This window comes from Pseudophryne corroboree, chromosome 2, assembly GCF_028390025.1.
Source record: "Pseudophryne corroboree isolate aPseCor3 chromosome 2, aPseCor3.hap2, whole genome shotgun sequence".
NCBI lineage: Eukaryota > Metazoa > Chordata > Amphibia > Anura > Myobatrachidae > Pseudophryne > Pseudophryne corroboree.
In genome coordinates this window covers 802,889,540-802,912,706 of record NC_086445.1, presented here as the reverse complement: position 1 = coordinate 802,912,706, position 23,167 = coordinate 802,889,540, and the positions used below count along the sequence as shown (strand labels likewise).

At 46.2% G+C, this 23,167-nt stretch overlaps 1 protein-coding gene across 1 annotated transcript in view; it reads right to left on the bottom strand.

The window, feature by feature from the left end:
* The window catches only part of LOC135049264 (amine oxidase [flavin-containing] A-like), a 148,339-nt gene that overhangs the window by 35,747 nt on the left and 89,425 nt on the right, over positions 1-23,167 (bottom strand). The window contains exons 7-8 of the mRNA XM_063955624.1: positions 6,435-6,531; positions 3,500-3,553 (exon numbers count right to left, since the gene is read on the bottom strand). Of these exons, the coding sequence (XP_063811694.1) occupies positions 3,500-3,553; positions 6,435-6,531 (151 nt within the window). The remainder of the gene's footprint in view (positions 1-3,499; positions 3,554-6,434; positions 6,532-23,167) is intronic.

The following is a 23,167-nucleotide window of genomic DNA, read 5'->3' as shown; positions in this document are numbered from 1 at the left end:
ATATATATATATATATATATATATATATATAAACAATTTATATAGAAACAATTTAATTTCATATACTGTATATATAACCTATAATATCAACATTAATAAAAAAATTATATAAGTTAACTATATATTTCTTATACTTCTTATATTTTTTGTTTGCAGCCTAGTGAATGAAGGTTACACTTACTGCTGGTTGATTTGATACACAGTATGCTCCTTCTGATCTATTATATGTTTTTGGTGTAATATTGCATTATGTATTACATATATTACACATCTGTCTTCTTCTATGGAATTTAAAACAGTCTTATTTTGTTATGATTACAATTACATATAATGAAATTTATATTTTTTAACTACATTAATATTGTTTATATGCGCATCTTTTTTCTTCTTACCGTATGTACCAACGTACAGCTTTTATGAAGACCTATAGATGACATTATTCAGGGTAATTGTTCTGTATAGACCTTTGCCTAGATTTTCTAACAGATCGTGTGACACCCCACTACAGAACCATACCCAGCCCATTATGGGGGTCCCATCTCCCTGCTTGTACCCGCAGCTGCTGGTTAGATGAGGGCAGCGGCATCGTCTGAGTTAAGAGCCTCCCTCCCTTTACTGCAACACCACGGCCACGGACACATGGAGCAGCAGCATCTGGAGAGTGGGAGACCAAGGAGCAAGGGCGTAACTACCATAGGTTCATGGGTGCAGCTGCTATGGGGCCCAGAGCTGAGGTGGCCCATCTTCCCTATCAACATGTGTTGTATACATTTTTCATAATTGTGTGGTACAAAGGGGCTATTATAAAGTTTTGCTATGGAACCTACAAATATCTAGTTACGCCCACGCCGAGGAGCCTCTTGAGTGGCTGGTTCCCCTGCACATAGGAGCCTGCAGAGCAGGAAAAGAGGAGGTGGGGCTACCACCGTGACAGAGCCCAGAACGATTTGTGTGACGGGACACGTTTGAGGGGGTCGAGGCACTGTGAGAAGGAGAATGGCAGTGACAGCGAGGACTGAGAGGGAAGCCAGTGAGACGCACCCGACGGAAATGCCATCCCTGGTCAGAGAGTGAAGGCAGGGCCGAAGTCAGCCGGGACTCAGTAGCACAGAGTGTGTGAGTCATCACTCAGGTGCAGCACTGCCGGTGACATTGTGGGAGAGTGGCAGAGACATTGTTCAGCCAGACCACAAGGACAAGGCAATCCCAGGACCGTGAGACAGAGAGCTGATTCTAGGAAACGGGACTCTGAGATGCAGTGGCGACTGACTAGAGGGTAAGCCTGCAGCGTATGTGTGGGTAACAGCGAACCAGCAGCAGGCATTCATCTGCCACTAGCAGTAAGCAGTTAGACTAAACTAGGGAGGGACTGCTTTACCCATTCCCCAGTCACCCAGCGCTCAGCCTTGCCCAGTCAGAGCTCAAGGAGCAAAGGACTCAGCAGGCATTATAGTCCCAAATCTGGGAGCATGTTGATTCAACCTAGTAGCCCTCAATCCCCTTGTAGAGAGACTTTTCTGTTAAAGCCTTAGCCAGGAGCAGACATACTGTACTCATTAACCATGTCTGAGTACATAGAGAGACACAGAGAGATTCTAACCTGTATAGGGTCCAACTACAGTTGCAGGAACAGACGTAGGTAGCAAGTGTCTGTCCAAAATCTGTGTATAATAATCCCTTCAGCACAGTCAAGGGAAGTTTGTGAGAGCCTGATAGCACAGTTAACAAAGAAGCCTTGCATCACCTGTTTTCACCTGCTTTCATAGTCATCCTGCAGAACTGTATTGTTTGCTTCCACTAACCACAAAGAAAATAAATTGTTTTTACCTGTTTTTATAGTCAGCCTGAGGAACTGTATTGCTTGCTGTCACTAACCACTAAGGGAACTGCTTTTGCTTGTTTTCACAGTGGGGTTTTGCTGGCCGCACAGGGCCGAGCACAGAGTGCCAAGAGTGATCCTACAGATCCTTCTCCTGGTAAACTCTGTGGTATACTTATGAAGATGGCATTAGATACTTGGGCCATGCTCCGGAAAACACATTTGGTAAATTTTGCAATTAAGCAGACCCCTAGAAATTAGAGATGTGCGGGTTCGGATTTACCTGGATCTCAAAATGGCATCTTATTGGCTATCGGATGTCACATGTTTTGGATAAGAAAAATCCGGATAAATCCAAACCTGGGTTAATTCTGTCATTAAGAATTGGGTAAATCCGAACCCGCACATCTCCATTAGAAATCCATGGAGGCTGCTTCTGTGGTTGAAGCAAATATCTCTGACATATTCTGCACCCACCCTCCCACCCATAGATATATTTGGAGAAACTTAATATTTGTGAATGCTCCCTGAAATGGATGTTTCTATGGGATATACTGCAAATAATAATTTATAAATTAGGTTCTTTTGCATGAAAGATGGCACTTTCCTGTGTGTTAAAGGCCAAAATGTAAAAAGGACAATGCTTTTAATCGCAAAACACTGCCTGTTTGTAAATAAACCTCAGTGAAACTAAATGTTATACATGGAGGAAGCGTGGTGGTCTGGGTCTATTTTGCTGGATCCCGAGTCTGTGGTTTGCACATAGTGACTGGTACCTTGAACCAAAGAGACCACCACAGCATTTTACAGTGCCATGATGTAATACCCTCTGGTCTGCACCTACTTGGTCAAGGGTTCACCCTACAGAAAGATAAAGACCCAAAACATACCTCAAGGCTATATGAGAAGGAACTACCTTCAGGGAAAAGAACAAGATTGTACTTTAGACTTCAAAGACTTCAGCACAGTCTCTAGACTGAACCCCCACTGAACTGGTTTGGAATGAATTGGACAGAAAGGTGAAAGCAAAGTAACCTACAAGTGCAAGAGCATAGTGCAACACATTTTGATTACATTTTGTTGAAAACATGATTCTATGATTTGTAGTTATCACCAATTATTTTGTGACAATTAACTGCATAAATCTCAATAAAAACTGGAAAAATTAAGGTGTGCTAAAACATTTGACTGTTTGCGTATAATATCTCTTTTGTTATTTGAGATAATTTTAATCATTATTTACACTGTTCTTATGTTCTGTTCACATATAGTAGCATCATTATAGTCAAGGGCGCCACTGGGGTCAATCACTCCTGGTGCCCTAGAAAGCTCTTCCATGTGTGTCAAAGGCGCCCGAAGGGAGAGTGGTGTCATAGGAAGGGGGTGTGGTCTCATGGACCAACCCCTATTTTCATCACTCCGCTCCAGAGAGTCATCTAGCTGTACTGTACTGTAGACCCCTACCCTGAGACAGGAGCCGAGTGCTGTACATAATGTCACAGCGCAATGCCGGCTCCTGTCACTGAGGAGGAGTCTGCATTTTGGTGTCACCCCTCAGAGGGTGACACCCAGGCATGGCCCGCATCCCCTGCACCCCCCAGTGATGCCACTTATAGTAATTTTACAGTTATATGTACAAAATCTTTTTCAATAGCAAATGTTTAAGTTAATCCAAAATACCTTTCTTCCTTGCTCAAATTTGCCAATGAAGATGCTTTCCTGGACAAAATGAATCTATAAAAAAAAAAATGCAACACATTTAACAATAATATTTTACAAAGCAAGCAACATGAGAAAGTTGGCATAGATATATAAAATGAAGACTGTATGGGTCAAATAAAACTAAAGTAATGACTACAAAATAAACATGAAATAATTCATAGGTTTAAATGATTCAAGAGAATTGTTTGAGGACCAAAACATAAGGTAATGATCTTCTTTCCAGGGCTCGTATGTTAAAAATGTAGAAAATATTACTTCAAATGAGTGTCCCAGATTTCTGTTACAAATTTATGACAGTCCTATTACTCTACAGCAGGCCTGGCCAACCTGTGGCTCTCCAGATGTTGTGAAACTACACATCCCAGCATGCCCTGCCACGGTTTTAGCATTCCTTAATAGCAAAACTGTGGCAAAGCATGATGGGACTTGTAGTTTTACAACAGCTGGAGAGCCACTGGTTGGCCAGGCCTGCTCTACAGAACATACAGAACATAAAAATGAACTGCAACCTCTCAGTAAAGTGACAACTAATTAAAACTGTTTTTGCAGTATTAGTAAAATGTTTTCAGGTGCATATATTTAAATATAAATTAACTCATTTGTCACTTTTAATGTGTTCCACTTATAGTGTATTATTATTACATTATTATTATTATTATTATTATATAATAATCATCATCATCATCATTACTAATAATAATAATAAAAAAATATCAAAGAGACTACACAGTTGGCTTATATATAATAAGGTATTTTTAAATTGATAGCAGGTCCTTCCAGTGCCAGCTGGAGGTTTTGGGGTACAAACCTAGCATGTGTTGCTCTCAATTTCAAAATACATTTATATATATGGCCCCAGGCCTGCAACCAGGGGGTGGGGCGAGAGTTGGGGGGGCATTTGTTGGGCCTGTTCCATTTTTCTCTTTCGCTCTCTCTCTCTCTCACACACACACTCCCATTTCCCCCAAGTCTCGTACATTATTTCTTTTTAAATTGATAAAAACATCAATAACATTGGTTTCCAGTCATTTCCAGCATGAAATTGCACCTTAAATCATGAGGGAGGGACTTACATGCCAACAAAAACATGTAAAATTTGTCTTTAGATCTGAGATCCAACCCTATGTGACCAGGACTCGTCAGAATAGGGTTAGAATAAGCAATAGTGAAAAGTTAGGTTTTTGAGGGCGGTCTTGAAAGATTGATAGACGTGGGATAGTTTCAGCGGCTGACCGCGAGTAACCTCACCGCTGACCGCAAAGTTCCCACCATTGAAGATAATGGAGCGGTATGTGCTATGCGCGTCTGACAGCTCAGACGCGCACAGCCAATCAGGAGAGTGCCACGACGTGGTGCTCCCTGATGGCTGAAGGGACCCTCTGTGACAGGAGTCACCTGGGGTCCCGGCATTCGGGGAAAGGGGTCCTATGTGTAAACATGGGACCCCTTTCAGTGGGTGGTCCGGGTAAATGCGTTTTCTTTTTTTGCCAAGTACGTGGATTACAAAAAAGAAGAGGACAGATCTACACTGGATTTTGGTGAGTATAATTTTATTTTCAGGTACACCGTGGATTCTACTTGGAGAAGTGGACCGAACCTCGTGTCATCATAGGTAAGTATGTGTGTATCGGCATGTATGTAATAAAGTTTTACTTTCACGGTGTACGTGTACTGTTTTTATTTGGGTATTTTTTTGTAGTAGAACTACAGGTACCAGCGGGCCCGTATTCCCCCCCGTATGCTGGTACTTGTGGTTCTCCAAGTACCAGCTTACGGGGGAGGCTTGCTGGGACTTGTAGTTCTGCTACAAAAAACAATACTCTTTTATTTGACACAAGGCTGTCAGCCCCCCATCCGCAGCCCTTGGATGGGGGGGACAGCCTCGGGCTTCACCCCTGGCCCTTTGGTGGCTGGAGGGGGGGGATTTAAGGGGTTCCCACTCCTCCAGGGTATCCCGGTCAGGGGTGACTAGTTGGGGATTTAATGCCACGGCCGCAGGGACCAGTATAAAAGTGTCTCCCGGCTGTGGCATTATCTCTCCAGCTAGTGGAGCCCGATGCTGGTGTTGAAAAATACGGGGGACCCCTATGCTTTTTGTCCCCCGTATTTTTGGCACCAGGACCGGACGCAGAGCCTGGTGCCGGTTGTAAAAATACAGGGGATCCCCTGTCAATTTTTCCCCTGTATTTTTACAACCAGGACCGGCTCAAAGAGCACGAGGCTGGTTATGCTTAGGAGGGGGGACCCCACACATTTTTTTTCTGGGTTTTTTAAACACTTTTGTGCCGTCCAAAAAGTCGAATCCAGGACGCACATATCCGTCAATTGGTCCGTTTTTCGACAGCGGGACTGTCGAATCCGTTTTTTATTGAATATGTCGAATTCGGGTCCCGGCGGCAGGGTGTCTGACTGTCAAATTGTGTCGAATTAAAAAACGGTCGAATTCCAGCCGGAATTCGACCGCAATTGCATATACCCCATAATGTATGATGGAGTTGTATAAGATTGCAAGCAAGTAACCATATTGGGGCATATTTAATTATTACCAAATTACCAATTGCCAATATTTAATTAAATAGCCTCTTTCCTGGTGTAGAAATTCAGGGGTTAATGCTCTGATTCCACCTAAACTCCGAAATCAATAGGTTTGCCTCATGCATTAACCCCAGATTGTGTCTTTTTCTTGCTGACTTTTCCTCATACTTCAAGAAGCTGCGAGAAAAAGTACTGTACATCCTTGGGGTTTAACACATGGGTAAATCCCTGCTTACTGAATTGACCCGGAGAGGTAATTAGCTGCAGGGTAAAACCTGAGGCTAATTGAATATGCCCCACTGATTTACATTAATGAAATGTGAAAATGTGATTCTTTATTTATTTATTCCCTTCTTACCCTATAAGGGCAGGGGAAGAACCGTCAGGTTTAGTGTCATCCAATGTGAATCCAATTGGTGTGTCTTCATCTTCAATCATCATACATCCACAGTAACCTTATTAAATGAAGCAAAATAGGAAAGTATAGAGCATAAGTAATATATATGGAAACAGCTGTGTCTATCCTGCTTAAAATACACCCCTTTCCATTAAAAGATTTTTAAGTAGTTAGCTGCCCAAATGTTTTATTTGAATACTAGAAAAACTGACAAATGTAATAGACTTCTTTGAAAAATGTAATCAACAAATACATTCTTATCACTTTAATAATAATAATAATAATAATAATAATAATGATAGTGTATAAGCTTATAGAAGGGCAGGCAGAAAACAGTCATGCTGCAGTCAGCAAAGCAAATGATCAGGACCTAATCTGACTTTACTGAAAAGTAGGGTTAGGGAGAGTTTTAAAGCTACTGCAAGTGATATCCTTAGTTGCATGATAAATTCTGGAAGTTGCTGTAAAAGTCTACCTAACCTTACTTGCTTTATTCTGTTGTGGTCTACAAACCAAGCTGAGTGAAAACTGTGGTTCAGTGGATTACTAATTCGTATCATTCTCAAAATAGTGGATAAAGCATTGACATAAATGGGCTTATTGTACTTAGAGTTGAATTAATTTGCGCTTTTAAGTAGATGTAGTCAATATCGACAGGCAACATGTCAACATTCTCATATCAATAGAATGTCAATAAATGTTGATATTAGGGCTAGGCTGTGTGCGGGTTAGGGGGGAAGTAAGGGTTAGGCTGTGGTGGTGGTGGTGGAGGGGAGGGGTTAGGGTTAGGCACTAGAGAGAGGGACAGGGTTAGTAGCGTGGATTTGGTTTAGAGAATATTTTTGAGGATGCTGGTTGTTTAGAGGTCTCACCCAGAAATGGCGGTCACATGCCCACCTGGACCCAGAAGCTGTGCTGGAGCTGCTGCAGTTACCAGGATCAGGGAAGTCACCTATGGGCCACCAGCGATGATGTCGACAGTCTAACAAGTCAACATGTCATCACTGTCTACATGATGAATGTTGACGTTATGACTGTTGACATATAATCACACCCCTATAAACACACTTAGAAAAAAATGTAATGTGCATATATATTTAGTTGGACATATTGGACGCAAACTCGAAAGCATTTGCGCCAATCGTGTGTCAGGCATAGCGAGGATGTATATTTAAGCACCATAGGTCTGATTCAGGTCTTGATGCAAGTGGCTCCTTGGTCGTAGAGTACTGATGTTCGGTACTTTGTGTATGTGCGGGACTCGTACGCAGCGCTGCAAGTATGGTGGTACGGGGCGGTACGGCATACCAGTAAGAAATTCACAGCCGGTACGCCGTACAGCCGAGCCGTCCACCATAACTGCAGCTCCTCTCCTGTCTCTCAATTCTCTGTGATGTCCGGTCTCCGCCGGCTGCGGGGTGAATATCAATAAGGCACCAGTTTGCTAGCCAGAGTACGCGGACCTGCAGCCAAACGAACTGGCGCCTCATTTGAGATACCGGCCGCCGAAGAGGAGACCGGACTTCATGAGCATTGAGGGGCAGGAGAGGCGCTGCGCTCTCCTCCCCTCACACAGCAACAACAGACTGAGGCAGTGGTGAGCAGGGGGTGGGGGGTGGGCACTCTGGGGCAATGTAAATCTGGCACTGTGGGGGCATTTGTGTATCTGGCACTGTGGGGGCATTTGTGTATCTGGCACTGCGGGGGCATTTGTGTATCTTGCACAGTGGGGGCATTTGTGTATCTGCCACTGAGGGGCAATGTATATCTGACACTGGGGCAATGTGTATCTGACACTGGGGCATTTGTGTATCTGGCACTGTGGGGCAATGTGTTTCCGGCACTGTGGGGGCATTTGTGTATATGGCACTGTGGTGGCATTTGTGTATCTGGCACTCTGGAGCAACGTGTATCTGGCACTATTGGGGTCATATGTGTATCTGGCCTCCCCATATGAGTATTATGCCCCCATTTTCATTGGCCATGCCCCATGTGACTTTTGGCCACACCTATTTTTTGGGGCACGCGCACAAAGTACCTATAAGACATTTTTTCTACTTGCACCACTGCTCTTACGCCACATATGCAGTATGGATCCTGCATCAATGGCAGTCATTTCACAAAATGGAGGCGTGCTGCTTACCGAGGCCAGGATCTCTGTCATACAATGAAGATTCCCCTGGCCTCTTGGTAGGCGCTGCAGCAGCCAGCAACAGACAGCAACAGCATCAACATGTGGACCCATCTAAGGATGGGTCCACATGTAAACAAGTCAGCACACATAGATGCAAGTCGGGTGGTCTTCAGTATGCCGACTGACGGGATCCCGGCGCACAGTATACCGGTGCCGGGATCCCGACAGCCGACAGCCGGCATACCGACACTTATTCCCCCTCGTGGGGGTTCACGACCCCCATGGAGGGAGAATAAAATAGCGTGGCCGTAGCGTGGCGAGCGCAGCGAGCCCGCAAGGGGCTCATTTGCGCTTGCCACACTGTCTGTAAGCCGGCGGTCGGGCTCCCGGCGCCGGTATGCTGGTCGCCGGGAGCCCGACCACCGGCATACCATAGTGAACCCATGCAAGTCTGTGATATGCAAAAAAACTATATTCAAATTCATATGTTCATATGTGTATGCATTTTACAAACATTTATTTAACCATCCGTTTACCCTCTCTAGTGTAAATCAAGTGCTTGTTGCTCACTGTTCATGAGCAACACATTGTGAACAATATTTAATTGTCAGAGCAGACAGACTTTTAATGTGTCAAAAGCAGACTACATGCCTTTATACATGATGGTATATTGCAAATTTATGTTATTGGTAGTACTGGTAGGTATTGGTAGTGAGACGAGGAACTGTTAGTTAATCTGCTATTTGGTAGTTTATACTAGAGATGTGCACCGGACATTTTTTGGGTTTTGGTTTTGGATTCGGTTCCGCGGCCGTGTTTGGATTTGGACGCGTTTTGGCAAAACCTCCCTGAAAATTTTTTGTCGGATTCGGGTGGATTTTTTCAAAAACCCCTCAAAAACAGCTTAAATCATAGAATTTGGGGGTAATTTTGATCCTATAGTATTATTAACCTCAATACCCATAATTTCCACTCATTTCCAGTCTATTCTGAACACCTCACACCTCACAATATTATTTTTAGTCCTAAAATTTGCACCAAGGTCGCTGGATGACTAAGCTAAGCAAACCCAAGAGTGCGGCACAAACACCTGGCCCATCTAGGAGTGGCACTGCAGTGGCAGACAGAATGGCACTTAAAAATATTGGCCCCAAACAGCACATGATGCAAAGAAAAGAGAAAAAGAGGTGCACTGTGGTCGCTGGACGGCTAAGCTAAGCGACACAAACACCTCAATATCACAGGAATTATTTGTTCTAATCAATGGTATTACTGGTCCAAATCACTGGAAGAAAATGACAAAATCACAGGAATTATTAGTTTTAATCAATGGTATTATTGGTCCAAATCACTGGAAGAAAATGACAAAATCACTGGAATTAAATGGCAGTAATGTCGGGAATTATATCAAATGGCAGTACCACTGGACATATACGGAAGTGTCAGACAGGATGGCACTTGAAAATATAGTCCCCAAACAGCACATGATGCAAAGAAAAGAGAAAAAGAGGTGCACTGTGGTCGCTGGACGGCTAAGCTAAGCGACACAAACACCTCAATATCACAGGAATTATTTGTTCTAATCAATGGTATTATTGGTCTAAATCACTGGAATAAAATGACAAAATCACAGGAATTATTCGTTCTAATCAATGGTATTATTGGTCCAAATCACTGGAAGAAAATGACAAAATCACTGGAATTATTCATTCTAATCAATGGTATTATTGGTCCAAATCACTGGAAGAAAATGACAAAATCACTGGAATCATTTGGCAAGATCACTGTAATTAATAATTAATTATAAATCACTGATATTAATTGGTAAAATCTCGCTATCGCCTGCCTAGTGAAGTGGAATCTAGATGGGATTTTGTACCGGGGACACAATAACTTCATCAATTGTCTAAATCCCAATGCACTAATGGTGGAAAACAGGCGCATGTCTAACAGCGCACTGATTATACTGAGCACTGATTTTACTGAGCACTGATTGATTATACTGATCACTGATGATACTACGGAGAACTGACACTGAGCAGCGAGAACAGCACTGGACTATTGTACTGTAGTATACTGGTCACCACAATGCAGCACTGACACTGAGCACAGATATTAAGCACTGATCAGGATACTAGAAGTGACACAGAGCAGCAAGATACAGCAATGGCCTACTGTATTGTACTACTATATATACTGGTGGTCACCAAAATGCTGCACTGTACTACTATATACTGCTCACAACAATGCAGCACAGATATGGATACTTGAAGTGAAACGGAGCTGCAAGATACAGCAATGGCCTACTGTACTGTACTACTATATATATACTGGTGGTCACCAAAATGCTGCACTATACTACTATACTGCTCACAAACAATGCAGCACAGATATGGATACTAGAAGTGACACGGAGCTTCAAGATACAGCAATGTCCTACTGTACTGTACTACTATATACTGGCGGTCAATAAAATGCTGCACTGTACTACTATACTGCTCACAACAATTCAGCACAGATATGGATACTTGAAGTGACATGGAGCTGCAAGATACAGCAATGGCCTACTGTACTGTACTACTATATATATACTGGTGGTCACCAAAATGCTGCACTATACTACTATACTGCTCACAATAATGCAGCACAGATATGGATACTTGAAGTGACACGGAGCTGCAAGATACAGCAATGGCCTACTGTACTGTACTACTATATATACTGGTGGTCACCAAAATGCTGCACTGTACTACTATACTGCTCACAAACAATGTAGCACAGATATGGATACTTGAAGTGACACGGAGCTTCAAGATACAGCAATGGCCTACTGTACTGTACTACTATATACTGGTGGTCACCAAAATGCTGCACTGTACTACTATACTGCTCACAACAATGCAGCACAGATATGGATACTTGAAGTGACACGGAGCTGCAAGATACAGCAATGGCCTACTGTACTGTACTACTATATATATACTGGTGGTCACCAAAATGCTGCACTGTACTACTATACTGCTCACAAACAATGCAGCACAGATATGGATACTTGAAGTGACACAGAGCTGCAAGCTACAGCAATGGCCTACTGTACTGTACTACTATATATACTGGTGGTCATCAAAATGCTGCACTGTACTACTATATAGTATACTGGTCACACAACAATGCAGCAGATATTGAGCACTGATCATCAGGATACTGTCTAGAACGGAGTCTGACACGGAGCTGCAAGATACAGCAATGGCCTACTGTACTGTACTACTATAATATACTGGTGGTCACCACAATGCAGCACACTGAGCACAAATATTTGCTGCACACAGAGCACAGATATTGAGCTTTTCAGGCAGAGAATGTAACCACGTCCTCTCCGCTCAATTTTCAATGCAAGACGCGCGGCTCTTTATATGGAATACGAATCTCACGAGAATCCGACAGCGGGATGATGACATTCGGCCTCGTTCGGGTTAACCGAGCAAGGCGGGTAGAGCCGAGGCTGCCTCGGACCCGTGAAAAACACGTGAAGTTCAGGGGGGTTCGGATCTCGATGAACCGAACCCGCTCATCTCTAGTTTATACTCTCTATTTTCAGAGTTAAATCGCAATCACTGATCTCTGATATTTCACCATTATAACATATAGTATTACAAACTTATTGAATACTGATGTAGATAAAAAAATATATATTACTCAAATATTTTGAATTAGTCTATATTGTGTTTTCCAAGTGAGGAACATCTATCGTTCACTCACTTACTGGGAGTCTGTAGTTATCTATTGTAGAATCATTGTGAAATAGTTATTTATTTTAATATTATTTATAATTACATATTATCACCTAAATACATAGATATACACATATGAGTAAAAGTGTGCCCCCAAAAACGAGTTTTATGGTAAGAACTTAACGTTGTTAAAACTCTTTCTGCGAGGTACACTGGGCTGCACAAGGAAAGACATATGGGGTGTAGAGTAGGATCTTGATCCGAGGCACCAACAGGCTGAAAAGCTTTGACTGTTCCCAGAATACCTAGCGCCGCCTCCTCTATAACCCCGCCTCCCTGCACAGGAGCTCAGTTTTTAGTTAACCAGCCCAATGCAGTAGCAGGAAAAGAGACGACAACGGTTAGTAGCCACATACACCACACTCTCACGACAGGAGAAGTGTCAGCGGCTAATGCCATACCAACCCAAAGAAGCTAAGTGCGTCAGGGTGGGCGCCTTGTGGAGCCCAGTGTACCTCGCAGAAAGAGTTTTAACAAAGGTAAGTTCTTACCATAAAACTCGTTTTCTGCTGCGGGGTACACTGGGCTCCACAAGGAAAGACATAGGGGATGTCCTAAAGCAGTTCTTTATGGGAGGGGATGCACTGTAGTGGGCACAAGAACCCGGCGTCCAAAGGAAGCATCCTGGGAAGCAGCAGTATCGAAGGCATAGAACCTTATGAACGTGTTCACTGAGGACCACGTAGCCGCCTTGCACAATTGTTCAAGGGTCGCACCACGGCGGGCCCCCCAAGAAGTTCCAACAGACCAAGTAGAATGGGCCGTAATGTGAGCAGGAGCTGATAGACCAGCCCTCACATAAGCATGTGCAATCACCATTGTAATCCATCTGGCCAAAGTTTGCTTGTGAGCAGGCTAGCCCCGTTTGTGAAATCCAAACAGCACAAAGAGAGAATCAGATTTCCTAAAAGAAGCAGTTCTCTTCACATAGATACGGAGAGCCCGTACCACATCCAAAGACCGCTCTTTGGGAGACAGATCAGGAGAAACAAGTGCCGGAATCACGATCTCCTGGTTAAGGTGGAACGAAGAAACCACCTTAGGTAAATATCCAGGACGAGTCCTAAGAACCGCCCGGTCACGGTGAAATATCAGATATGGGGAACTACAAGACAAGGCACCCAAATCCGACACTCTTCTAGCTGAAGCAATAGCCAGCAGAAACACCACCTTAAGGGAAAGCCAGTTAAGATCAGCTGAACCAAGAGGTTCAAACGGAGACCCTTGTAACGCCTCCAAAACCACCGACAAGTCCCAAGGAGCCACAGGCGGGACATAGGGAGGTTGGATACGAAACACACCCTGAGTGAAGGTATGCACATCAGGTAAGGTCGCAATCTTTCTCTGAAACCACACCGACAAGGCAGATATTTGAACCTTGAGGGAGGCCAGACATAGGCCTAAGTCCAGGCCCTGCTGAAGAAAGGCCAACAACTTGGCTGTACTATACTTGGAAGCGTCATAATTGTTAGATGCGCACCAAACAAAGTAAGAATGCCAGACCCTATAGTAAATCCGAGCAGAAGCCGGTTTCCGGGCCTGCAACATAGTTTGAATGACCGCCTCAGAAAACCCTTTAGCTCTTAAGACTGAAGCTTCAAGAGCCACGCCGTCAAAGACAGCCGGGCTAGGTCCTGGTAGACACAGGGGCCCTGAATGAGGATGTCTGGGAGTTGCGGAAGTAGAATTGGATGCTCTGACGATAGGCCCTGCAGGTCTGAGAACCAGTGCCATCTGGGCCACGCTGGAGCTATGAGAAGCAGAATTCCTCTTTCTTGCTTGAACTTCCGAATTAACCTGGGCAAGAGTGACACCGGAGGTAACATGTACGGCAGCCGAAACCTCCACGGCACCGCCAGCGCATCCACGAATGCTGCTTGAGGATCCCTTGTCCTTGCTCTGAAGACCGGAACCTTGTGATTGTATCAAGACGCCATCAGATCTACGCCTGGAAGGACCCACTTTTCCACTAGGAGTTGAAAAACTTCTGGATGGCGGCCCCACTCGCCGGCATGTACGTCCTGACGACTGAGAAAGTCCGCTTCCCAATTCAGTACTCCCGGAATGAATATTGCCGATATGGCCGGTATAATGCGTTCCGCCTATTGCAGAATCCGTGAGACTTCCTTCATTGCCAAACGGCTTCGAGAGCCACCTTGATGATTTATGTAAGCCACTGTGGTGGCGTTGTCCGACTGTACTTGAACAGGACGGTTCTGAATTAAATGCTGGGCCAGGTTCAACGCATTGAAGACCACCCGCAATTCCAGAATGTTGATCGGGAGGAGGGATTCCTCCTTGGTCCACCGACCCCGAAGGGAGTGTTGCTCCAACACCGCGCCCCAACCTCTTAGACTGGCATCTGTCGTCAACAGGACCCAGTCGGATATCCAGAAGGGACGGCCCCTGCACAATTGTTGGTCCTTGAGCCACCAGAGCAGCGACAGACAGACCTCCGGAGTCAATGAGATCATGTGAGACCTGATCCGGTGAGGCAGGCCGTCCCACTTGGCTAGAATCAGCCTCTGGAGGGGGCGAGTATGGAATTGAGCGTACTCCACCATGTCGAATGCCGACACCATGAGGCCCAGCACCTGCATGGCCGAATGTATCGACACTTGCGGACAAGAAAGGAAGCAACGAATCCTGTCCTGAAGCTTCAGGACTTTCTCCTGAGACAAGAACAACCTCTGGTTGTGAGTATCCAACAGCGCTCCCAGGTGCACCATGCTCTGAGCAGGGACCAGGGAGGATTTCTTTCAGTTGATGAGCCACCCGTGGGCTTGTAGAAACCGGACAGTCATATCCAGATGACGTAGGAGAAGTTCTGGGGAATTTGCCAGGATTAACAAGTCATCCAGATACAGCAGTATCCTGACTCCTTGACGGCGGAGTACCACCGTCATCACCGCCATGACTTTGGTGAAGACTCGCGGAGCCGTAGTAAAACCAAAAGGTAACGCTCAAAACTGGTATGGAGGTTTCCAATCGCAAACCTCAGGTATTGCTGATGTGACGCTGCTATAGGAATATGCAGGTAAGCAATCTGTGTGTCCAGGGAGACCATGTAGTCCCCAGGCTCCAAGGCCAGAACTATAGAACTATAGAGCGAAGGGTTTCCATACGGAACTTGGAAACCTTCACAAACCTGTTCAATGCCTTGAGGTTGAGAATAGGCCGGGAGGATCCATTCGGTTTCGGGACTAGAAACAGCAGAGAATAGTACCCCCGGCTCCTCTGCACAAGAGGCACCTGTACTACGACTCCTGTATCCAGGAGGGTCTGTACCACCGAATGTAGAGTGTTTGCCTTTGTCTGGTCCAACGGGACGTCTGTCCGGCAAAATTGATGAGGGTGTCGGTTCTTGAAGGCTATGGCGTAACCTTGAGTGACGACTTCCCGTACCCAGGCATCTTAAGTGGTCTTCAACCATTCCTGGGTATACCCTAGAAGCTGGCCCCCCGCCCTGTGATGCGGCATGCTTATCGGTCTTGGAAGCTGGCTGACGGGCAGCCCAGGCTCTTTTGGGCTTCGGCTTACCAGGTTTGGAAGTGCGGGCCTGCTTGTTGTACGCCTGACCTTTTGCTTTACCTGAAGGACGAAAGGGGCGAAAGGAAGTACCTTTAGCCTTCGACACAGAAGGAGCGGTACTTGGCAGACAGGCAGTTTTGGCAGTAGCCAAGTCAGCCACTATCTTATTTAAGTCCTCCCCAAACAGAATATCTCCCTTGAAAGGGAGTACCTCCAGGGTTTTTCCAGATCCACAGACCAGGATCTCAGCCACAATATCCGGCGGGCCAGGACTGATGTAGTAGAGGCCTAGGCTGCTAAGATACCGGCATCAGAAGCCGCCTCTTTTTTTTTTAATATTACATTTTTATTGAATTTTCACACAGATTACATGTACGTGTATATGTAAATTGGTAAACAGAATCTGGGTGGGGATAAAGAGACATACATAAAACAGAACTAACAGAGACATAGGGGGGAAAGTACATATCAGGGATATCGTAATACAACAATGGGAACATAATATAGTGAAAAACAAAAAGTCTACTTCACTTAGCCCGTTAATGCCCGGAATGGACCGGGGGAGCGAAGCACGGAGAGGTCTGGAGTAGTAACTGAAGCTCTGGAGGCACTTATCTGGCCCGAACCCTCCTTGTAAAGGGACCATTTAATCCATTTCTTGCTAATAGAGGTATTTCCTGAGGAATACTTGACCTGTGCTGTTTCAAAAACATAATGTTGATGAACTCTATTTTCTATCATAGAAATAGTGGTGACCACCGCTGATTTCCATTTGGAGGCGATGGCGGCTTTAGAGGCTATAAGGATATGGCCTAGAAGGTCTCTATCACTGCTAGACATCTCCTTCCCGTAGTAATGGAAAAGTGCCAAGAGGGGTTCAGGCAAAAGGACCACTCCCAGTATGTGGGAAATAAGTAGAAACACTTCCCTCCATAGCGCCCGAATTACTGGACACAACCAAAATATATGTAGGATATCCCCCACCATCCCACAGTTTCTCCAGCAACTAGCGGAGACATCGGGCCAAATTTTGTGCAGGCGATCTGGCGTTAGATATACCCTATGTACCAATTTGTAATACATTTCACAATGATTTACGCATTTAGAAATTCTAAAACAAGATTTAAAGATATCTCTCCAAACATCTTCAGTGAAGACTGCAGGGAGGTCTTTTTCCCATTTGGTCTGTGCAGGGAAGACCCCATGATGGGCCTCAGTTACAAGATCCTGGTACCATCGAGATATGCCTCCCCTGTTGCCGCTGGGTATAAGGAGTGACATCAGTAGTTTAGGGAAATCAGTATGTGAGACTCGGCTTGGAGAGCAGCTTTGAAGCCAATGTCGCAATTGTAGATATTTATAAAAGTCCTGCTTGGGAATCTGAAACTGTTCTCGGAGCAGGGAGAAGGGAACTAAAGCGCCGTCCCGGAGGACATCTTTTAGAGTAGTGAGACCTAAGGCCCGCCAATGGTATAGTTGCATATCTGGGATCAATAGGGCTATAGTGTGGAGGGACAACTGGGGGGAGGGGATAGCACCAGGAGGGAGAGATCTAATTACTTCTTTCCATGCCATCAGGGTTGTGTGTACTGCGGGGCATTCAGCAACTCTGGTTGGAACTGAGTTGGTGGGCAACCACAGCAAATCCGATAATGTGAAGGGGGATATCGCGTCCCGCTCCAGGGATACCCATGGTTTAAAATTGCTCTGGGTGAACCAGTCTCTAGCCTGTGTAAGTAAACAAGCGATATGGTATCTCTCTAGATCTGGATACGCGACACCCCCGTCCCATTTAGGCGCAGTCAATGTGGATTTCGCTATTCTCGGCTTCGAGCCCCCCATATATATTTAGTCAAAAGACGATTGAATCTGTTACAAACATCTTTGGGGAAAGCCCTTGGGATGGTACGAAACAGGTACATCAACTTTGGCAAGAGGACCATCTTCGCCGCCGCCACCCGTCCGACCCAGGAGACCTCCTGCATCATCCAATCTTTAATTATCAATTCAAATGTACGATAAAGAGGGTCATAATTGCACCCTATTAAGTCCCGCCCCCTAGATATATGAACACCCAGTTATTTAAGCGATCTAAGTTGCTACGCATACTTATAGTCATTCTTTAGACGACTAAGAGTGCTGTCGGAGATATTCAAAGGGAGGGCCTCGGTCTTAGTAGCGTTCAGTTTGTAGTAAGAAACAGCTGCATATGAGTCTAATAGAGAATGTAAATGAGGTAAGGACGCTTCAGGCTCTTTAAGACACACCAGAATATCATCCGCAAAAAGACAGATTTTATGCGGCATCCCACCTACCTCTGGGCCTACAATTGAATCTGACATCCTAATTCGTTCCGCCAGAGGTTCCACCGCTAGTACAAAAATAAGGGGTGATAATGGGCAACCCTGCCGGGTCCCATTAGTAATATTAAATATAGAGGAGTTGCACCCATTGGTGAAAACCGAAGCCGAGGGTGAGGAGTACAAAGCCAATATAGAATCGAGTATCCTACCCTCAAATCCAAAATGGCCCAGGGTAACCCTTAGGTAGTCCCAATGGAGCCTATCGAATGCTTTTTCTGCATACAGAGAAAGAAGCTAGAGAGGCTCGCTCCAGGCCAGGCAGCGGTCAATTAAGTTAATAACCCTACGTGTGTTATCTGACGCTTGCCTGCCCAGAACGAAACCCACCTGGTCCGGGTTAATCAAACTTGGCAGGAGAGGGGCGATCCTATTTGCCACCATCTTGGCGAACAACTTAAGGTCAGTGTTCAGCAATGCTATAGGGCGGTAGTTCTGAACCACTGTAGGGGATTTTCCTGGTTTAGGGATGGTAACTATTCGGGCCTCTAACATCTCTCTCGGGAAGCATGTGGAGTCAGAGGCTTCATTGTATACTGACATTAAGAGTGGAGCAAGGGTTGGTTTAAATGTTTTGTTGAAGCTGGAAGGGTACCCATCCGGGCCGGGGGCCTTATTTACTGGACAGGAATCTATGGCTGCTTTGACTTCGTCAAGTAGCCAGGGGGCGCTAAGGGATTCACGGGTCTGGGCATCTATAGTGGGGAGCGATAGCCCGTCCAAAAAACCATTGATGTCTGCCAAAGTGGGCTGAGGGGTGCCAGGGTCCTCCTTGAGGTTATACAGCTGAGAGTAATATTCAGCAAACGCATTCGCTATCTCGACCGGGTCAGTTACTTTAACTCCTGAAGATGTATGGATAGCATGTATGCGTTCCTTGGCTCTACGTCCTCTTAATTTGCGCGCCAATAACCTTCCCGCTCTATTACCAAGCCTATAATAATTTTGATTTAGCCGCTGCAGGTTGCGATGTACTTCGGTTAAGGCAAAGGCGTTCACTTTGTCTCGGGCAATAAGGAGTTGCTTAAAAAGAGATTTATTGTCGGGGCTTATTTTATGTGCCGCTTCCAACCGCGCAGCCTCTCTTTCGGCTGATTCGTGTCTCTTCCTGTATTCGCGTTTAAGTCTAGCTGCGATTTGAATTGCAGAGCCTCTAATCACGGCCTTCAGGGAACACCAATGGGTAAAAACAGATGTGTCTCCGGGGCAATTAGTGGTCAAATATAAATCCAGGGATTGCTGAATGGCCTGGTGGGCCTCAGGGTGAGCCAGTAGGTGTTGGCCCATTCTCCAGGGGCCGTGGGGAACCACCCTCTTACTAATATCCCAAACAACAATAAGCAGTGAGTGATCAGACCAAGACATAGGTAATATGTCTATCTTGCTGATAGTCGCTAATGTCCATCTATCCGCTAATGCTAAGTCTATTCGAGAGTACGAACTATGGACATGGGAATAAAAAGTGTAATCTCGTTCTCCTGGGTGTTTAGCCCTCCAGACATCATACAGCGCATACTCAGCCAGCAGTTGGCTAAATTTGCCTGAGGGGTCCTGAGGCGGGCTGCTACGAAGGGCCCGGGTCGGACAGGAGCGGTCAACAACGGGGTCCAGTACCATATTGAAGTCTCCTAAGATCAGAAGTCTCCTAAGATCAAAAGGGCTCCCTTAATACGTTCCTTGAGAGTTCTACAGAAGGTTCTAAGAAAGGGGATTTGTTTGGCGTTGGGCGCATAACAGGAGACCAAAGTAGTCTCTACATTATCCAGTTTACCCACTAAGATTAGATATCTCCAGTCTGGGTCCTCATATTTATCGGACAGAACAAATGAGCAGTGTTGTGCTATAAGGAGAGCCACGCCAGCTTTCTTGGCGGGCCCATTTGCCATGTAGCAGAGGGGGTAACGTGTGTTAGTGAATGAGGGGGGATTTTGGCTCTGGAAGTGTGTCTCCTGCACTGCTACTACATGTGCTTTAAGTTTATAAAAAAAATTTAAGGCAACTCTTCGTTTGTGAGGGGAATTGAGCCCTTTGGCATTGATAGAGACTATGTTAACCATAATCTGTTACAAAAAGAGCTAATACTTCCGTTGACCGATTTCCGTGCTTAAACTGATATACCTGATAGGGGAAGGGAAACATTTCCGGGAACAGGAGGGCAGACAGAAAAAAAACTAAAAAAACAAAACTGAATTGATCTACTTGAGATCATAACCAGTCGCCATGATAAGGCGGCTGTGTAGGCTAAAGGGGGGGTTAGTGGCATAGCACCTACCCGTTGCCATACTTTATACTGCAATCTATACTAAACACATAAACATAAACATCTTGGTAATATTAAGGCATATAGGGACATATGCATGTAAATAGAACATGAGGAACAAACATTGCTTAACAAAAACTGTCCAACCTGGACACAAAGCATAGAAACAGACACTGACATCAGAAGCGTCGTTAGGGTCTCTCCAGCGACTCATCCTATACCTCAAACTCCGATATCCATAACTGGAGAGTCACTAGAGTCATTACGTTACCGAGATAGCTTCTGCGGAAGGTATCCGATCCCGAGCAGGCCACCTCACTTTGCCGCGGACCAGTCCAGCTGAAGTCGACGGGGTGAGGAGTCCGCTGAGGGTTCCGCAATGTTCCAGGATTTGAGCAACTTTGCCCCTTCATCTGCTGTAGAGATAGAGACAGTGGAGCCATCTCGATGGATCAGTAGCTTGGTGGGGAAACCCCAGCGATAAGGGATATCCGCCTTCCTGAGAGCTGCCGTAATGGGGTGAAAGGAGCGCCGTTTGTAGAGAGTAGCTGCAGACAAGTCTCCGAAAAGCTGAAGTCCTTTAAGGGCGGAAGAGTTGTCCGACGTCGGTCTTGATGCTTTCATTAATGCTTCCTTAACGTGAAATAGTGCATTTTCATCAGGACGTCCCTAGGCGCGTCTCCTGGGGCCGCTCTCGCCTTTGGCAATCGGTGTATTCGGTCAATAATGAAATCTGCCGAAGGGGACTGGGGTAATAAAGCTTTAAATAAGGCCACAGCATAATCGTGCAAACTGCTATGTGACACAGATTCGGGGACTCCCCGCAATTTAAGATTGCTACGTCGTGATCTGTCCTCCAGCTCTGTGACTTTGTCCCGCAGAAGCTTCACCTCTGTCTCCAAGGCGTCATGGGAGTCTAGCAGGCAGTTATGGGACCCCACGACCTCTTCCATTTTATTTTCCAAATGGTCAGTACGTCCCCCTAGGTCATCTATGGATTGTTGACACGCTGTTAATGTGGTACGGAACTCCGCTGCCACGTCGTCTTTAAAGCGAGACAGAAGTAGTTTCATAGTGCCCACGGTCAGAGCATCTCCATCTCCAACTTTATCCAGGCTTGTAGCAGCTATGGAAGCGAGAGGAGGTATCTCCAGAGAGGGGGGAGTTTGCGGTACTGTCTCCGTAATGGAGGACCCAGTGGATTTAGGGCCCGACATCTTCGGGGATGACTTGAAAAATGAAAGCTGCTGCGCGGGCTTAGATGGCTTGCTGCGTCTGGAAGGCATACTAAGACCAGTGTAAGAGAGCTCGACGGTTCTGATCACGTAAGATATGGAAAGTTGAAGGCTCCGCTGTCTCCGGGATCACCAAGATGTCACGTAGATATTGGCAAGGGTAGGGAATACTGCTCATTTTACATTGGCATGAGCAAGGCTTGCAAGGCTGTGCGACTAGCCATCATCTTTTATGTGCCTATGTAGCATTGGGGGGAACTTCTGTCCCGCACCCCACGCCGCCCAGGTACACTTAGGGTCGGGCCGCAATTTGCAGAGGGTCAGGATCAAGCCCAGGGCCTCCCGGAAGGATAATAATAGCTTGCAGAGGGGAGGTTCTTGGTGGCACCAAGTGTAGGGCCAGGAGTGTGGCACTGCCGCAAAAGAGGGGTCCAGTCAGATAAAGGGTTCGTCTACTGAGCTGCAAGGTCTGGTCCGACTTAATTGCCCCTACCGCCGTGCTTCCTGAGCTCCTTCTTCACAGCTCCGGGGTCTAACGTGGGGCACCTGCGGGTCGCAGGACTCCATGTCTCCCTCCTGTTCCCTCCAATGGGTCACCCACAGCCGCGGGTGTATCCGCAGAGGGGCCGGGGCACACAGGTTCCCCCGGTATCTACGGGTATGTCGGTGTGCAATGATTGAGTGAGTGAGGGGGGGCCTCGTCCTTCGCTTGATGGGGACCCGCACCCCTGAGTACGTCCCGGCTGACTCCGGACCACCGACGTGAGAGAGTGCTCCTATTATTCTGGCCGCACACTTTCTGACAGGCAGGGGGGAGGGGGGGAGTCCCGGCCGGAGCAGCGCGCCGCTGGTGGCTGGTAAAGGCACCCGGCACTCAGGGGGGGAGATGGACAGCCACTGCAATGGGGTGGACACTGCTAACTGCTCACCTCCGAGGGCCGCCAGGCGTCTCCTCCGAACCCCTGCCGCCTCGCCTCCCGTTCTCCTACCTCCAAGATGGCCGCAGCTCGCGCTCCGGAGCGGGCTTCTCGGCTCCTATCCGATCCCGGGCCTCCTCCAGCCAGCCAGCAGGGACCTCCGGCGGGTCTTCAGTGATGCCCTTGCAAGGGACAAAGTAGTATCAGGTCCGTCTAACGTCCCGGACAGGCCGACCACTCAGCTGGGGGCAGTGTGGAAATTTAGGCCCCGGCTTCTGGGCGACGAGTAGGCCGCAATCCGCGGGAGCCAGGAAACCGGCTCCCCGATTCCACAGCTCGTACTCGCCACCTACACCAGCACTCTAGGGAGATAATCTAGATGTTTGAGGCCAACGAGGATAGCGTGAAGGCTGAGGTAATATAAGGAAACTCTCAGGTCCCTGAGAGCTCACCAAAAACGCAGCCT